Source organism: Varanus komodoensis, unplaced genomic scaffold (genome assembly GCF_004798865.1).
Source record: "Varanus komodoensis strain SLA01 unplaced genomic scaffold, ASM479886v1 scaffold91, whole genome shotgun sequence".
Classification (NCBI taxonomy): Eukaryota; Metazoa; Chordata; class Lepidosauria; order Squamata; family Varanidae; genus Varanus; species Varanus komodoensis.
In genome coordinates, this window is record NW_025336610.1 from 1273769 (window position 1) to 1287475 (window position 13707).

General features: G+C 62.3%; 1 protein-coding gene across 1 annotated transcript in view; it reads left to right on the forward strand.

Moving 5' to 3' along the window:
- Nucleotides 1–13707, forward strand: part of PDE2A (phosphodiesterase 2A) — a 131233-nt gene that overhangs the window by 82434 nt on the left and 35092 nt on the right. Inside the window, exons 4-5 of the mRNA XM_044418605.1 lie at nt 8656–8765; nt 10095–10150. Coding sequence (XP_044274540.1) covers nt 8656–8765; nt 10095–10150 — 166 coding nt within the window. The remainder of the gene's footprint in view (nt 1–8655; nt 8766–10094; nt 10151–13707) is intronic.

Genomic DNA, 13707 nt, shown 5'->3' on the forward strand with positions numbered 1-13707 from the left:
TGAAAGCCACCGCGGGGCCAGGAGGACCGAGAATGGCAGGCTGCCCTGAGACTGGCCCCTGGGCAGCCAGAGCCGAAGCCAGACCCCAGCCACTCTCCCTGAGGCCACGATCCACCTGGAGTGGACAGGCCCGCTCCTCGGGAGCCATGTCTGAGAGTGGTGAGGCTGGCCGGGCATTGCCCAGCAGTTTGTGGCCACGGAGGGCTTGTTCCACAAAGGCCTGGCCGCAGGGCCGTCAACACTCTTTCTCCCCACCGGAGACCACCCCCCCCTGCCAGCCAGGGCAGGCACAGGGCTGGTCCACGCAGGTTTGGCTTCTCCCGGCCGTGGCTCTCTTGCTCGTGTCTGTGTGTCCAGTTGCCGCCCGCTGTGGATCCTCAGGGGCGTCCAGGAGCCTTCCTCGCAGACCCTGCCGGATGACGCTGGCGCTCGTCTCGTTCTTTGAAGCGAGGTTTCCCATCCTTAGAAAAGAACAAGGAACAAAGGACAATCTCTGCCAGCAGGCCAGTCATCTAGAAGAGACAAAATTCACAAGGAAAAAGGGACGCGGACGGATGAGGCAGAACAGGCAGGCTTCCCGCAGGGCCGGTGGGATGACCCGCCATCCTCTGAGGGTGGGGACGGACCAGCTGGGGTGGCCTGGCGCCCCTCTCCCTGCCTCCCTTGCCTTCGCTTCCCTCCCTCGGAAGCTGCTTCGTGAGCGCTTCACCACGGGACTGTCGCTGGTCGGCGAATTCGGCAGAACACGCTTCCGCAGTTGCTTTGCAGACCAGTGGGAAGGATCGCGGCCCTTCGGTGGGTGAGGATGGCGTGGCTGGGGACACCGTGTGCCCGCTGCAGGATCCGGCGGGTGCTTGGCCTCTTGGGGCTCGTTCAGCACCATGGATGGCTCTTCGGGAGCCCCGGCGTGGATGCCGCCTCCGGCGAGGGAATTCCGCATGCAAACCGCAGCAGTGGGCTCCGGGACCCGCCACGCCAGGCCTTCCCATCTGCTCATGCAGGACTCCCCCCCCCCCCGCACACACACACAGGCTTTTCATGCCATGGAAGACACACGAGCCCAGCCGTCTGCCTGGGGGAGGCAAGGGCCACCAGGGCAAATGTGAAGAGGATGCGGTGGGGGCTGGCTGGGGACTGCGGCATCCTCGGGAAGCTGTGCCCACGAGGAAGAGGGGGCATGGGGGGGGGCAATTTGCTCCTTCATGCTTTAGCCGGAACAGGCCTCATTTGCACTTCGGAACAGCCTCGGAGCCTCGACTCGGTTCTCCTTCGAAACATGCGCTTCTTCGGATTCTGCAGCGGATGCTCCCATCCAAACACGTGTATGAGAAAACAGCGGCTGCGGAAACAGCATGGGAAATGCCTTGTGCCGGGAACACACGCCAGCCTCATTTGCCGAAGGACAAGTATGCAAAACCTCTCGCCTTCCACAACGAACTTAAGACTGCAGAAATGCTCAAAGTTCGAGACGACCGAGGCCCAGACTGGGAAACGGGAGAGCAACCGGCTTCGACCCGTGGGCGCATTGCGAGGGCAGGGGGTGTGGAAGGACCCTGCGGCCTTTCCCGCTTCCCGGGGCCGTTCTCTCCGGGGGCTGCTGCAAAGGCAGGGCTGCTCCCCCCGCTGGCCCTGTGTGAACGGTCCCGCGGATCCTGGGCGCCACCCGGGCTGCCTGCCCACGCTGCCTGCCCAGGGGCCTCCACCAGAGCTGCGCTTCGCCCTTGCCCCCTTGCCCCCTTGCCCCCCCGCCCCGAGCCGAGAAGGCCGGGAGCTGTCCAGCCGCGGAGGAGCTGTCCAGCGGCCACGCTCAGCGCAGGAGGCGCCGGCAGGAGCAGAGCCGCGCGGCGAGACATGCAGGGGGTGGCCCAGCCCCGCCGCAGCTGCAGACCCCGGAGGCGGCCCGGCTGGGCCACCCGCTGCTCAGAGGAGGGCCCCCGGCCCCGCTTGGAGGGTCTGCACTCGGACTCACGGCAGCCGCCGCTTCCTGGGCCCGGGGGCAAGTGTTGAGGTTCCAGAGCTGGGGGAGCAGGTCCCCTCCCTGGGCGGGTTGCTGGGGTCCCCTGGCTTCTGTGACAGTGACCCCCACTTGGGGTCAACAGCAGGAGCCTCCGAGGCGGAGGGAGAGGTGTTGGCAGCATGCTCAGTGGTTAGAGCAGGGGTAGCCATATGCAGTCCCTGGGAAGCCCACAAGGCTGCCTGGCCCACTGCCGGTTCCGCTCACATGTTCTCTTGCCAGCAGCCGAGGGGGGAATGAGGGTCCCCTGCCTCTGGGGGAAGCGGCTCCGAGGGATGGAGCAGCACCTGCCCCCCCCCCCCCGGCGCTTCACCTTCTGAGGCGATCATTTGGCCTTGGCTGGGCCTTCCCCGGAGCTCATTTCGGGGAGCAGTGCTCACGGCAGCAGACGTGGCCCAGAAGGCCGCTGCCCCGGCCCCAAGGGTTGGACTGGCACTGGGGAGGCACCAGCCCAAGGCCCCGCTCAGCTCGCCGGGGGGTTTCCGCCAGTGCCCGACTCCCAGCGGTATGCTACCTCACAGGGCTGTTGTGAAGCTGAAGTGAACAGGACGGGGTTCGTGGGTGCCGCCTTCGGTTCTTTGCAGGGTGGTGGGGGAGCCAGGCGACGCGATCCTCATTCTGGGCAGGAAAATGGAGGGACACCCGGCTGCCTGAGGGCTTCCCAAAGCCAGGTTGCCCCTCCGCTGCCCAGGCGATTCTGCTGGACGAACTTTATGGAGCGCCGCCTGCAGAAGTAGCGGGAACCTCGGCTTCCAGGTCGGAATCTAGGAAGGGATTCTTCCAAAGGCACAAGGCCACAGCACGCGCGTGAAGACGGTGCTTTTGAGGTCTCAACAGGAGGAGCCCAACATGTCTTTGCTTTGGAGCGAAAGGAACCCTGTGACTCTGCAGCGCATTGTCTGAACACGAGGAGAGGTGGCGCACGGGAGGTGAACATTTCTGGGGGCAACCAGGGCTTCTTGCCCCCTTCTCATAGAAAAGCTGGTCCCGAGTATGCACAGAAGTCCCACGGAAGTAGCTGTCCCCAATGGGAGGAGCAGGTGCCCCCCACACTCACAGCAAACGCACGAGACCCCCAGCTTGCGGGTTATCTCCTCTTCAAGGGCAGCAACACGACGCTTGCACAGCAGAGCCGGTGGAACAATCGTTTCTTGAAGGTTGGACAGAACAACTGCTCAGCAGGAGGAGCAGGAGGAGGAGGAGGAGGAGGGCTCGAGACGTCAAGGGGCGTCAGGCAGCCGGTGATGTGCTTTGCCGCCTCCAGCCGCAAGCAGGGCAAGGCAAAATCGCGAAGGCAGAGGCGGGCCGCTCGCAAAGCTTTTTGTAGGTTCCAGGTGTGAGGGATCTCTTGGGCTGGCCTGTCCTGCTGATGCCCCCCACAGCAGGCGTGGGACATCTGCGACAGACACGTGCCCCAGACGCCGAGGCCGGGGCCTGCGGTCGGTTCGGGGCTCCCAGTCCCGGCTGGTGGGGTACATGCTCCTTGCCAGCCAGACCTGAGTGCCAAGGTGGCTCCTAAAGGGTCTGGCGGTGATGGAGGCTCCCAAGGCCCTCTCCCCCGCGGTGGCAGCCGGCACATCCTGCGAGCGGATAATTGCACTTCGGAGTGCGACTGCACAGCCGCAGATCGAGCATGTGAGCCGAGACCCGTGGCAGCCGGGCTGGAAGCAGAGATCTCTGCTGGACCGTATCTGCGTGAAGCATTACATTTTCTCCAAACTCAAGGCATGTGGTGCTTTTGATCTCCAGCCAGGCTTTGATTTATGGCCAGTGCTACTTCCCTTCGCGAGGCATCTCGCCATTGCTCCGCCGGCTTATCTGCGCTGTGGCGAGGAAAGCTGAGAGGCCTCCGGGCTCCCCTCCTTCCTGCACTTGAGATGCGACGGGCACAGGGCGAGCTCTTTGGGTTGCAAGGACAAAGCTTGTCGCCTCGGCCTGAGGACACCCAGGTGCGCTCCCAACGCCAGGCACGGGGAGGCAGACCAGGCTAAGTTCCAAGCTAGTCTAAGATCTGGAGTTTTGCTCAGTTGAACTCCGTGGGGCGTACTCCTGAGCAGGAACCCCTGCAAATCTGAAACTCTTAAATGTCTCTCTGAGACCATCCCGAGACCTTGGTAGTGGACAGTATCGTCTACGAATTTGATCGGCAGACTGTTCACCCTTCTTCCATGTCATTGATGAAAAGATTAAACAGGATCGGCCCCAGGACTGAGCCCTGGGGGACCCCGCTTGTCACTGGCCGCCATCCCGATGATTCCCCGTTAATGGTTACCTTCTGCTTTCGGTCAGTCAACCTTGCCCTAATCCACCGGACAGTGCTTTGGTGTATCCCAAAACTCCTCAGTTTCTCCGCCAGGATATCATGAGGCACTTTGTCCAAGGCCTTGCCGAAATCCAGGTAACCCACATCCACTGCATCCCCTCCTTCTGGTCACCTGGAGACCTTGTCGTAGAGTTCACAAGGAATGCCCCGGGGAGACACACGGAGCCCCTCGGATGAGGGTGCCCCACAACACCCCTGAGTAGCGCTGCTCTGCACGGCAGGCAGAGCAAGAGGTTCTGGCTTTCCCAGGCAGGATGGGTGGAAAACTTTAGGGATGGAGGAGGGAGGAGGCAGGTGGCCAGCCAGCGAACCAGCTAAGTCCTCTCTCCAGAATCCGCTCCCACCGCAAACCAGCCCTGTGACAAATGGCTCCTTGGGCGCCGTGTGCCCGAGATGCGCCAGTGTTGATGGGCTTCCTCTCCCAGCAATTGTGAATAATGATGTTTGAATAGATGTGCCAGGCCGCCGTATCAGTCACTGCCAGGGCCCTGGGCTCTGCTTAATGACCTGGAGAGCCGCAGACGCATCTTCTTCCCAGCCCTGTTCCAGTTCTCCATGGCTGATGAATGACAAGACGCTGGCTTGGTACTTGATGGCTGTGCCCGCTGTTCACCCCGGGAAGGTGTCTTGCCTTCCTTCTGTTCGTGTTTCTCCCTCTCCCAAATTGCACACTGATTACACCTGGGGGCTGGGGCAGGAGCCTGCAAAACGGGAGATCTGGTTCATTTCAGCTTGATGGATCTCCTCCCTGCTTCTGATGTGACGGTCAGATCAGTAGGCATGTCATGAGTGGAGCCGGCTGGAGCCGGGGGTCAGACTAGATGGCCCGGGAGGCCTCTTCTGACTCACTCTGTTTCTCAGTGGGCTGAGTTGGGGGAATTCACCGACTTCGCTTTAAACCGCTAGTGAAAGTTGTGCAAATACACCCCTGCAAACCGCATGGCGGGATCTCAGTGTGCCCGGGAGCAACTGCTTTGTGCAAATGGTTCTTGCGCACTTTGCCCTTTGCCCAAAACCTGCGGATCTTGCGTGCGTGGGGCGAGAGCCACGCGGGTGGGTGGCGGGTGCCCCTCTGAGGAAGTTTCATTGGCGCTTTTAGCCATGCACAAGTGGAGCTCCGTCTTCGGGGCAAAGGTCCGCGAGCAGCTCGACATGAGCTTCATGGCCCGGTGCCAGCACAGGGCGCGTGGGCAGAGCCTGGGGGAAGGGCAGCTCCTGGACATCCGCTGGGTTTTTGCCCCCGTCAGATTCCCTGCACACCCCTGTCTCTACCTCTCCTTCCCTGCACTGCAGAAGCACACCTGACACCAGTTCTTCGGCCACCTGAGTGACCCACTGGGGCTGCAGCCCCACGGGCAGAGCTGACCCTCTTGTGCCAAACACATGGGGATACAGCACAGGGCTCAAAGCGCTGCAGAGATGGGAATGTGAACTGGGAGCGATCCATGAACTGGAGAACTTGGTTGGCCCAAGAAGCAGAGGTCACCATGGCCGGGGTCGAGAAGGTTTAATGAGCCAATCATGGTGTGGAAGAAGTGGCTGCAGGAGAGGTTTTCCCCTCCCCGGAAGACTAGAAACCAGGGCCTTCCGGTGAAGCTGAGGGTGGGAGGAGACCCGGCCAGACCAAAGAGAGCCCCTCCTCACGCACACGGCCAAATTGGCCTGCGGAACCTCCTGCTGCAAGATGAGGCAGCGGCCACTGGGCTCAGGGGCTTGGCCGGCAGCACACACGTCCCGCTGGGCTCCTCCAGGGAGGGCCTGGCTTTGCTGTGCTCTGTGCGGGGAGGGCTCCGCCGACGAGGCCCAGGAAGACGCGCGAAAGGAAGCAGCCCGGCGGGCAGAGCCAAGCAGCCCTGCAAGGGAACGGCCAGCCGTGCGCGTCTCGTCTCTTGGGTGTCGAGGACAGAGGGACAAAAGCCCAGGCAACGGCCTGGAAGAAAAGCAACACTTAGGGGCTGTGTCCCACCTGCGGAAATCCCGCAGGAAAGCCATGTTTCGGTTCTGCTCTAGCAATGGAACCGCCGTCAGCTCTGCCGGCTTCCGGTCCATTTCCACCCCAGCCCAGCGGAAGCCTCCAAAGCAGAAGCACTGGCCAGCCGGGGGCCAGGGCATCGAAAGGGGCCCATCTCCTCGCGCGTGTGGCTGCCTGGAAACTTACGTCCCCCTCAGGGGCCCTCCTGTGCGTGCCCCGCCAAAGGAGGCTGGGAGGGTGACTGCAAGAGACGGGGTCTTCTCGGTGGTGGCACCCGTCTCAGCAATGCGTCCTTCGGAGAGGTGTGCCTGCCCCAGCGCCCTCGCCCTTCCAGCACCAGCCAGAGGCCCTTTTGCAGCCCTGGGGCCGCTCTGCCAATTCCTCCTGTTCTGCCAATTCCTCCGTTTTTGATCACGTTGCATTTCATTCCTTTGAGCAGCGGCACTTTCTCTCCTCGCCGTCTTAAAATGGCACGTCTGTTTTTGGAACGGAGCTGCTCGGAGAGCGCCCCCCTCGCAGCCCCCCTCCTGCACTGCCCCCTCACTCTCTGCCTCCCAGGAAGGGTGCCTGGCATTTCTTGCCCCCGTGCCTTGCAACTCGGACGCGGAGCTCAGGCCCGGCCCTCTTTTCGGGGGACTCATCTGGCAATCTCTCCTCCCAAAAGGACGGGGGGCGGGGGGGGCAGGAGCTGGATCTTGCTGGTAGCTTGGCTGGCTTAATATCAAATCCCTCAAAATGCCAAGAAGGCTTCAGCAGTAATCCTGCAAAGCAGGAAAAACCACATCACAGGCTGTTCTGCTGCAAGCGGCGGGGAGAGCGGGGGAGGCAGCAGCCCGGCAGCGCATCTGTCTTGGGGAGGGGGCAGCCTCCGGGGGGCTGGGGGCAATCTGCCCCCTTCTGTGCGCTTCCCACCCTGTGGGCCGCGGTTTCCCGGGTGGCCCACAAATATATTTTCATGCGCACGTGCGCACGCCCAGAGCAGGCGAGCAAGAGAGAGAGAGAGAATTGAGGGGTGCAGCCGGGTGCCCCAAAGCGTCTTCTTTAATTAATGCTTAATTCTATTTCAGAGGCAGGGTGGCGGGGCCAGAGCCGGGGGTGGGGGCGTTGTTCCGGGATGTGCTGCTTCCGTGCAAGAGTGTGTTGCTCTCACGGCCTGCCCGAAGGGTCACAGGAAGTGACCCCCCTCAGGATTACTGGGATCTGAGGATTAAAGTCACCCTTTTAAAACCAAAGATTAACTTGCTGAGAACAATCAAAACATGCATTCAGAGATTTCGATTGAGGCTTGTATCCACAAATGACAGGCATTTGCAGGGGTTAAAGTTCATGCATATGCATGAAAAGTTCCAGCTATTCTATTTATTTTTAATGAATTTATTTAGGCATATATATACTGTTCAATTAGTACCGCACTCTCAGAATGGTGTACAAGATCCTATTAAAACAGCGTGTGATATAGCATTCAATTTAAAAATACATTTAAAACATGCCGACTGTCATAAAAGCTCCCTACAGCAATAAAACTCATCAGGCGTGTACAGTAATCAACAATAAACAAATGTGAAACCTAATAAGAATCAACAATAAATTAAACAACAGTTAATGCTGGAAAGCCAGTATGAAACCAGGTAACGTATTCAACCATTAAAAGGCGAGAAAATTAAAAGGTTTTAATCCGGGGCCAAAACGTCGGCACCAGGTGTCTCTCCCTGGAGAGCTGATCCCATAAACGGGGTACCACGACCGGGAAGGCCCTTCCCCTCCTTGGCCTTAGCGTGGACTTTCCCCGTGGACTTCCTCAGGAATGGGGAATGGGAGGGCTTGCCTTTTCGAAGCGGCCTCCTCCCTCTTGTCTCCCAGGAATGGGGGGGGGGCAGCGTGGGGCTTCCAGAAATGGGGGGAAAGTCATGTCCTACAATGCAGGGCCAGAGGCGCAGCCGCCGCTCTCAGCCTGGGGAAGGACTGATGCCTCACTCGCCCAGTGACTGAGGAGACCCACGGCGTGCCCTCCAGTCTACGCAGGGGACCACCGTGGCCCCAGGTTAAGGGTCTCCCCCCCGCAGTTAACGTTCCATAGTTTGGATCGCTTTCGATCTCCGTACTGGAAACAGACCTTCCAACAGAGGCTGCTGGGGAAGAGAGGAAGGTCTGTTGCAAGAGAGGACACCCGGCCACACTCTGAAACATTCTTGTCTCGGTGTAGCTCAGTCCTCTCTCGCCCTAGCAAAACCTGACCCTTCCCTCGCTTCAAAGCCCAGAAGAGCCCCCCGGGGCCCGGCTCGCGTGGAGTTCCCTCCCGGCTCCCTTCACCCCCCCTCTCTCCGCCTCCCCCGTTTTGTCTTCCAGGGATGCCGTCCTCAAGCAGAAGAGGGTGGGCTGCAGCGGGCTGCCCCTGGCGGAGCTGCAGGGCAAGCCCATGGCCGGCCTGGCCGCCCCCCTGGCCCCAGAGAAGCAAGGTAGGAGCCCGGGGCCGGGGCGGTTGGGGGGGAGCTGCCCGCCCAAGCAGCGCTCTGCAGCTGTGCCCGTCCCGGCTGCGGCGGGGCTGGAGACGGGTGAAGAGGGACGCCCCCGCTGGGACCCTCCACCCTGCCCTTTCCATACCCCTTGGAGGGGGGCAGAGCCTCATGGGGGGGGGGGCTGCAGCTGAAAGGGGAAACCCGCCACCCCCGGGGGGGGGGCATGCACCGTGCTGGCTGCTCTTCTGCTCTCCACCAGAAGCCTCCCCACCCCCCACCGTGCTTGGAGGGCACCCCCAACCCAGCTGGAGTCCTGGGGGACCACAGGGGGGGCATTTCCCCCCACAGGCGAAGACATCCTGTGCGCCAGACCCGCACGGATGATCAGCGCCACCTTTTCCCTGCGGGCACCCTGGGTGCGTGGGGGGGGGGCAAATGGCACTAGCCCCCGCCTCACGAAGTTGCCCGTGGGTGCGTCCCGCCGCCACTCGCGTTGCCGCCGCCACTTTCTCGCCTGCCTCCGTGTGCTCGGCTATTTCTGTGTGCAAGGCGAGGCGCACGCCTTTAGCTGCCGTCCAGCAGGCGAGATTCACGGCGGGCGGCGAGCGAGAAAGAGCTGGAAAGCGGACTCTGTGGGTGGGGGTCTTGCCCCAGGCCCTGCCCATGACCTGCCCCATATCATGCTGCCCCCCCATGGCTTTCCACTCGAGTCGCACAGCCCGAAATGGCTGCACATTTAGCGGCCGAGCATGTGGCAGCGGAAAGCGGGGAGCTCGCCACAGGTCCCCTCCCCGCTTTTGCTCATCTGCTCCCAGTATCCCCTCCCTGAAAACCCTTCTGGAACCACGGGAAGGAGAAGGGAAAGAAAGCCGGAAAACGTCCCATGGGAGGGGCGGCCCTGGAGAGCCCCCCCCCCCCCGGGCCAGGAGGGTGCAGTTCACCGCTCCTCCTGCTTTGCTGCCCGAGGCAAGCGGATCACTGTGCTTCCTGGGGGGCCAGCCCTCGTCCCGTCCCACGGTGTGCCCCTGGGGGGCCAGCCCTCGTCCCACCCCACGGTGTGCCCCTGGGGGGCCAGCCCTCGTCCCGCCCCACGGTGTGCCCCTGCTTCTCCTTCTCCAAGCGGAGTTTTGGGAAGGAGGAGGGTAAGGCCCAAAGCGGTCGACCTGCAGAGCCGAGCAAGCCCGGGGCCGAGTGCCGGACAGCCCGGCCTCTGGGCACCGGCAGCCTCGCCATTCCCGCGCCGGCGAGTTTGGCCCTCGGAGTGTGGCCGTCCTGGCGCCCCCGCTGCTGGACGCGGCCTCACGGAGCGCCCTTCCCTTCCCTTCGCAGTGCTGATCATCCCCCTGGTGGACCCGGACGCGGGGGCCGTGGTCTGCCTCATCCTGGTAAGTGTGCCCGGGAGGCGGGCGGTGCGCGGGCCAAGGGCCCGGATCCTTCGCGCTGGAAGGAGGGGAGGGCGGGAGCGATGGCGTGGGACCCGGAGGTCTGGAGAGGGCTCTCCGCTTCGCCCCGTGGCTCAGGGCAGAGCGGCACACCGGCCGCCCCCCGGCACCCCCGGCCTCCCCACTGGCAAAAGTGCCGGCAGCGCTAAGCCGCTGGCAGGGCGTGCTGGGGGTCAGGGTGGCCGGGCAGGGGAGGACTGCAGCCCCCCGCAGCAGCGCCCTGAGAGCTGGAGCATGTGTCCCTGTGAGAATGAGTGCACTTTTGTCGTGCAGATGAACGCTCTTGCACGCAGCGTGCACATGGGATGCACATGGAGGTGCGACACGAGTCAGCACGTGCGTGCACACGCGTGTGCGCCCGTGTGTGATGCGTGCATCCCGGGTGCCCGGACAGAAGCCCTTCGCCCTTTTGCCGAAGTCGCTTCCCAGGCCCCAGGGAGCCGCGAGCGGGTCTCCCCACACCGGCTTGGAGGGGGAAGTGGTCAAGAGGGTCCGCTCCTGGGAGCTGGGACTCCCAATGATTTGGTGCGGTCCGGGGGCCACAGGGCCACCCCCCCCCGGGTGGCAATGGCGATTTAGGGCGCATCTCCTCCTTCCCGTTCTCCTATCCCTGAATGAGTGTCCAGCACAGCATTTTTGGGCTGCAGCTTCCGGGTGTTTTGCCGTAACTGGACCGTCTGAGCAGCGTTTTGCATCCCTCCTAAAGCCACGGGGTGCCCCCAGCACCCCCCTTGTCACTCTTTGGCACCCGTTTAAGGCAAACTGCCCCCCTGCAGCATTTGATCATGCGTGGCGGACTTGGTCATTCCAAGGATTTGGTATTTCATTGTCTGTTGTTTTTAGCCATTTAAAATGGCTGCGCGCTTTTGTTTGGTGTAATTACTCATTAAGGTGCCTCGAGTCTTTTTCTGAGAAAGTGTCTAATAAATGTAAGCATTCTCATACCAACGGGGCCGGCAGCGATGCTGCTGTTTCCGTGAGCCGCCATGCTCAGTCGGGGAAACGACAGGCGCTCGCTCGGGAATCCACATGTGGTGTGGCTGGGCGGCCTGCGCGTGGTGGAGCCGGCCACGGGGTGCCACGCACAGCCTCCCGATGCCCTGACACGGCGATCGCCAGCGTCCCGCCGGAGCTGCCTCACTCAGCTTGTGGGAAACGGGGCGGGTCGGCCCAGGACTTCTTCCAGGCTTGGCTAGTGCAGCCCCTTCCTTCCCAGACATGGCGAGGTGACGGGCGAGGCTGGCAAAGGCCCTTCGCTGGCGGCTAATTTCCGTGCAGCCCAGAAAGGTCGTGGCAGTGGCACCGTGGGGAGCGCAGCGGGGCTGAGCGGCCAGGGAGATAGAGGCTCAAGTGGATTAGCGAGGGCCGCTCTCGTGCCCGAGCCGTGGATTCACACCCGTGCTTATTAAAATGGTATTAAGATGATTAAACGGCACTGACCTTTCCTGCCAGCCGCTCGGGGCTGGGCCCACATGGCCAGGGCACCCCCGTGTGCAGCCCATGCCTGGCCTGAGCCACCCCCACGCCCGGACGGTGGAGCACACGCGTCGGGAAGGGGCGTTGGTTTGTGTGCAGGGGGACCGGGGTCTGATCCTGCGCGTTGGAGAGCATGAGGCAGCAGGGAAGGACCCGTTGTGGGCAAGCCCCTGGCGGGCTGAGCCGAGGGGCTCAACAGACCACTGGGCTGGCTGGGGACCGGCTGATTCCAAGGCCTCTCTATTCATGGGCGCTATTATCTATCTATCTATCTATCTATCTATCTATCTATCTATCTATCTATCTATCTATCTATCTTATTTACAACTGTTTTAGACTATCCCTTACCTGTGGGATGGTTTACCTATAAGACAGAACAGAATAAGGCACAGCATCCTGGTCAAATTCTTAACCAATCAACAATAAAACCCATATTAAAACAGTCAGACCTTAACACACTGGGGAAATTAAAAGGTTTTATGAAAAGGCTATGTGGAAAGGTGGCGCCAAGGATGCTGGAGTGCCCTCCCGCGGGGCCTAAAGCGCCGGCGTCCCTGGCGTTGCCCCCGCTGCTGGCGGGTCCAAGGTGCAGGGGCTTCTGGGAGGCAAAGGCCAGAACACCTGGAGGTCTACCGGCCCCCCACCCCCGGCTAAAGGGGCGCAGTTTCCCATGGCTCGGCCCCCGGAGGAGGTGGCGCGCTGGAGCCTGGTGGCTGGGGAGGCCGGGGTCAAGCCCCTCCCGGGCACCTCTCGTGGGGGCATCCCGTGGGAGGCATCCCGCGGGGTCCCGGGGAGGGGTTCCTGCTGGCCGGAATGGAAGGCCCCCTGCCCAGATGGCTCGAGGCTGCCCCTTGTGGCAGATCGGGGCAAAGCCGCGCTCCTTTCCCCGAGCGCTCCGGACCCCTCGCCGCTGCCGGGGGGAAGACCCAAGAGCGGGGCGGCCGCTGCGCCCTGCGCGATCCTGGCTGGGGGGCGGCTGCGCCCAGCGCCGCGCCCGCCCCCGCGCGGAGAGAGCGAATAACTGGGGGGGGGGCGGCGGGGGCCCCCTCGGGCGCAGCCGCACGCCCGGCGACGCGAGCGCAGACTCGCCGCCAGGATGACTCGGGGGAGCCTTCATTGCAATCCGGATGACTTGTCATTTCCATATTTTGAGCAAGCGTCATGCGCTTCTGCCTCGGGAACGTGGCAGGGCAGAACTTTTAAAAACAAACGCCGGTGATCCGGTGTGTGCGAGGGACACGCAGCCTTCCCTGGATGGAACGAGCGCGTTTGTAGGAAAAGCGAGGCAGAAATGCGGAGGGACCCCTCCGGCTCTCTGGGGCTGGTGCCCAGCGCGCCTGGGCTCCTCCGCATGAAGGGGGCACTCCGGCTCCATGCCAGCCGGCCAGAGGCGCGCGTGCCAGTCCAGGGGCCCGTCACGCCTGGGGGGCTGCGTGTTCACACACGAGGGGACGAGGCGGAGGCATCTCACGCTGCTGCCCAGTCTATAGCAGCCTACCACACCCGGAGGACTTCCAGGTGTGTTGCTGGCGATTCCCACTATTCCCAGGCATTGCCCAGCTGGGGATTGTGGGAGCCGGAGTCCAACACGCAGAGTTGAAAAGGCAAGGGTGCCCCTTCCTCAGGTGGAAAGCAGGGCCTTTGCCCGCTGGCCCAGCACTGGATGAAATCGGAGGGCATCTCGGCCCCCCGGGTGCTGTGGCCGAGGCTCCGAAGCGAGCCCACCTGCCCTCTCCTCCCAGCGTCTTCCGCAGACGTTCTCCTTCTGCCCCCCCAAGTGCTGGGTCCTGCCCCGATCCGCAGTGTCAGGAGAGCTTTGATGGTCTCCAGCCTGTAAATTATTCCTCCGTTGCTGCCTCTGGGGTGCCCCTTCTGCACTGATTCCCGTTTTCAGTGCTTTAGACGTGCCTGTCCTTGGAATGTTTCGTAAGCCATTTTGTGCAAGCAGAAGAGCAGGATGACATTGCCGTGGATGATGAGGGTGGCGAAGAGGCCGGGGCAAAATACCGCACAATTGGCAGCAA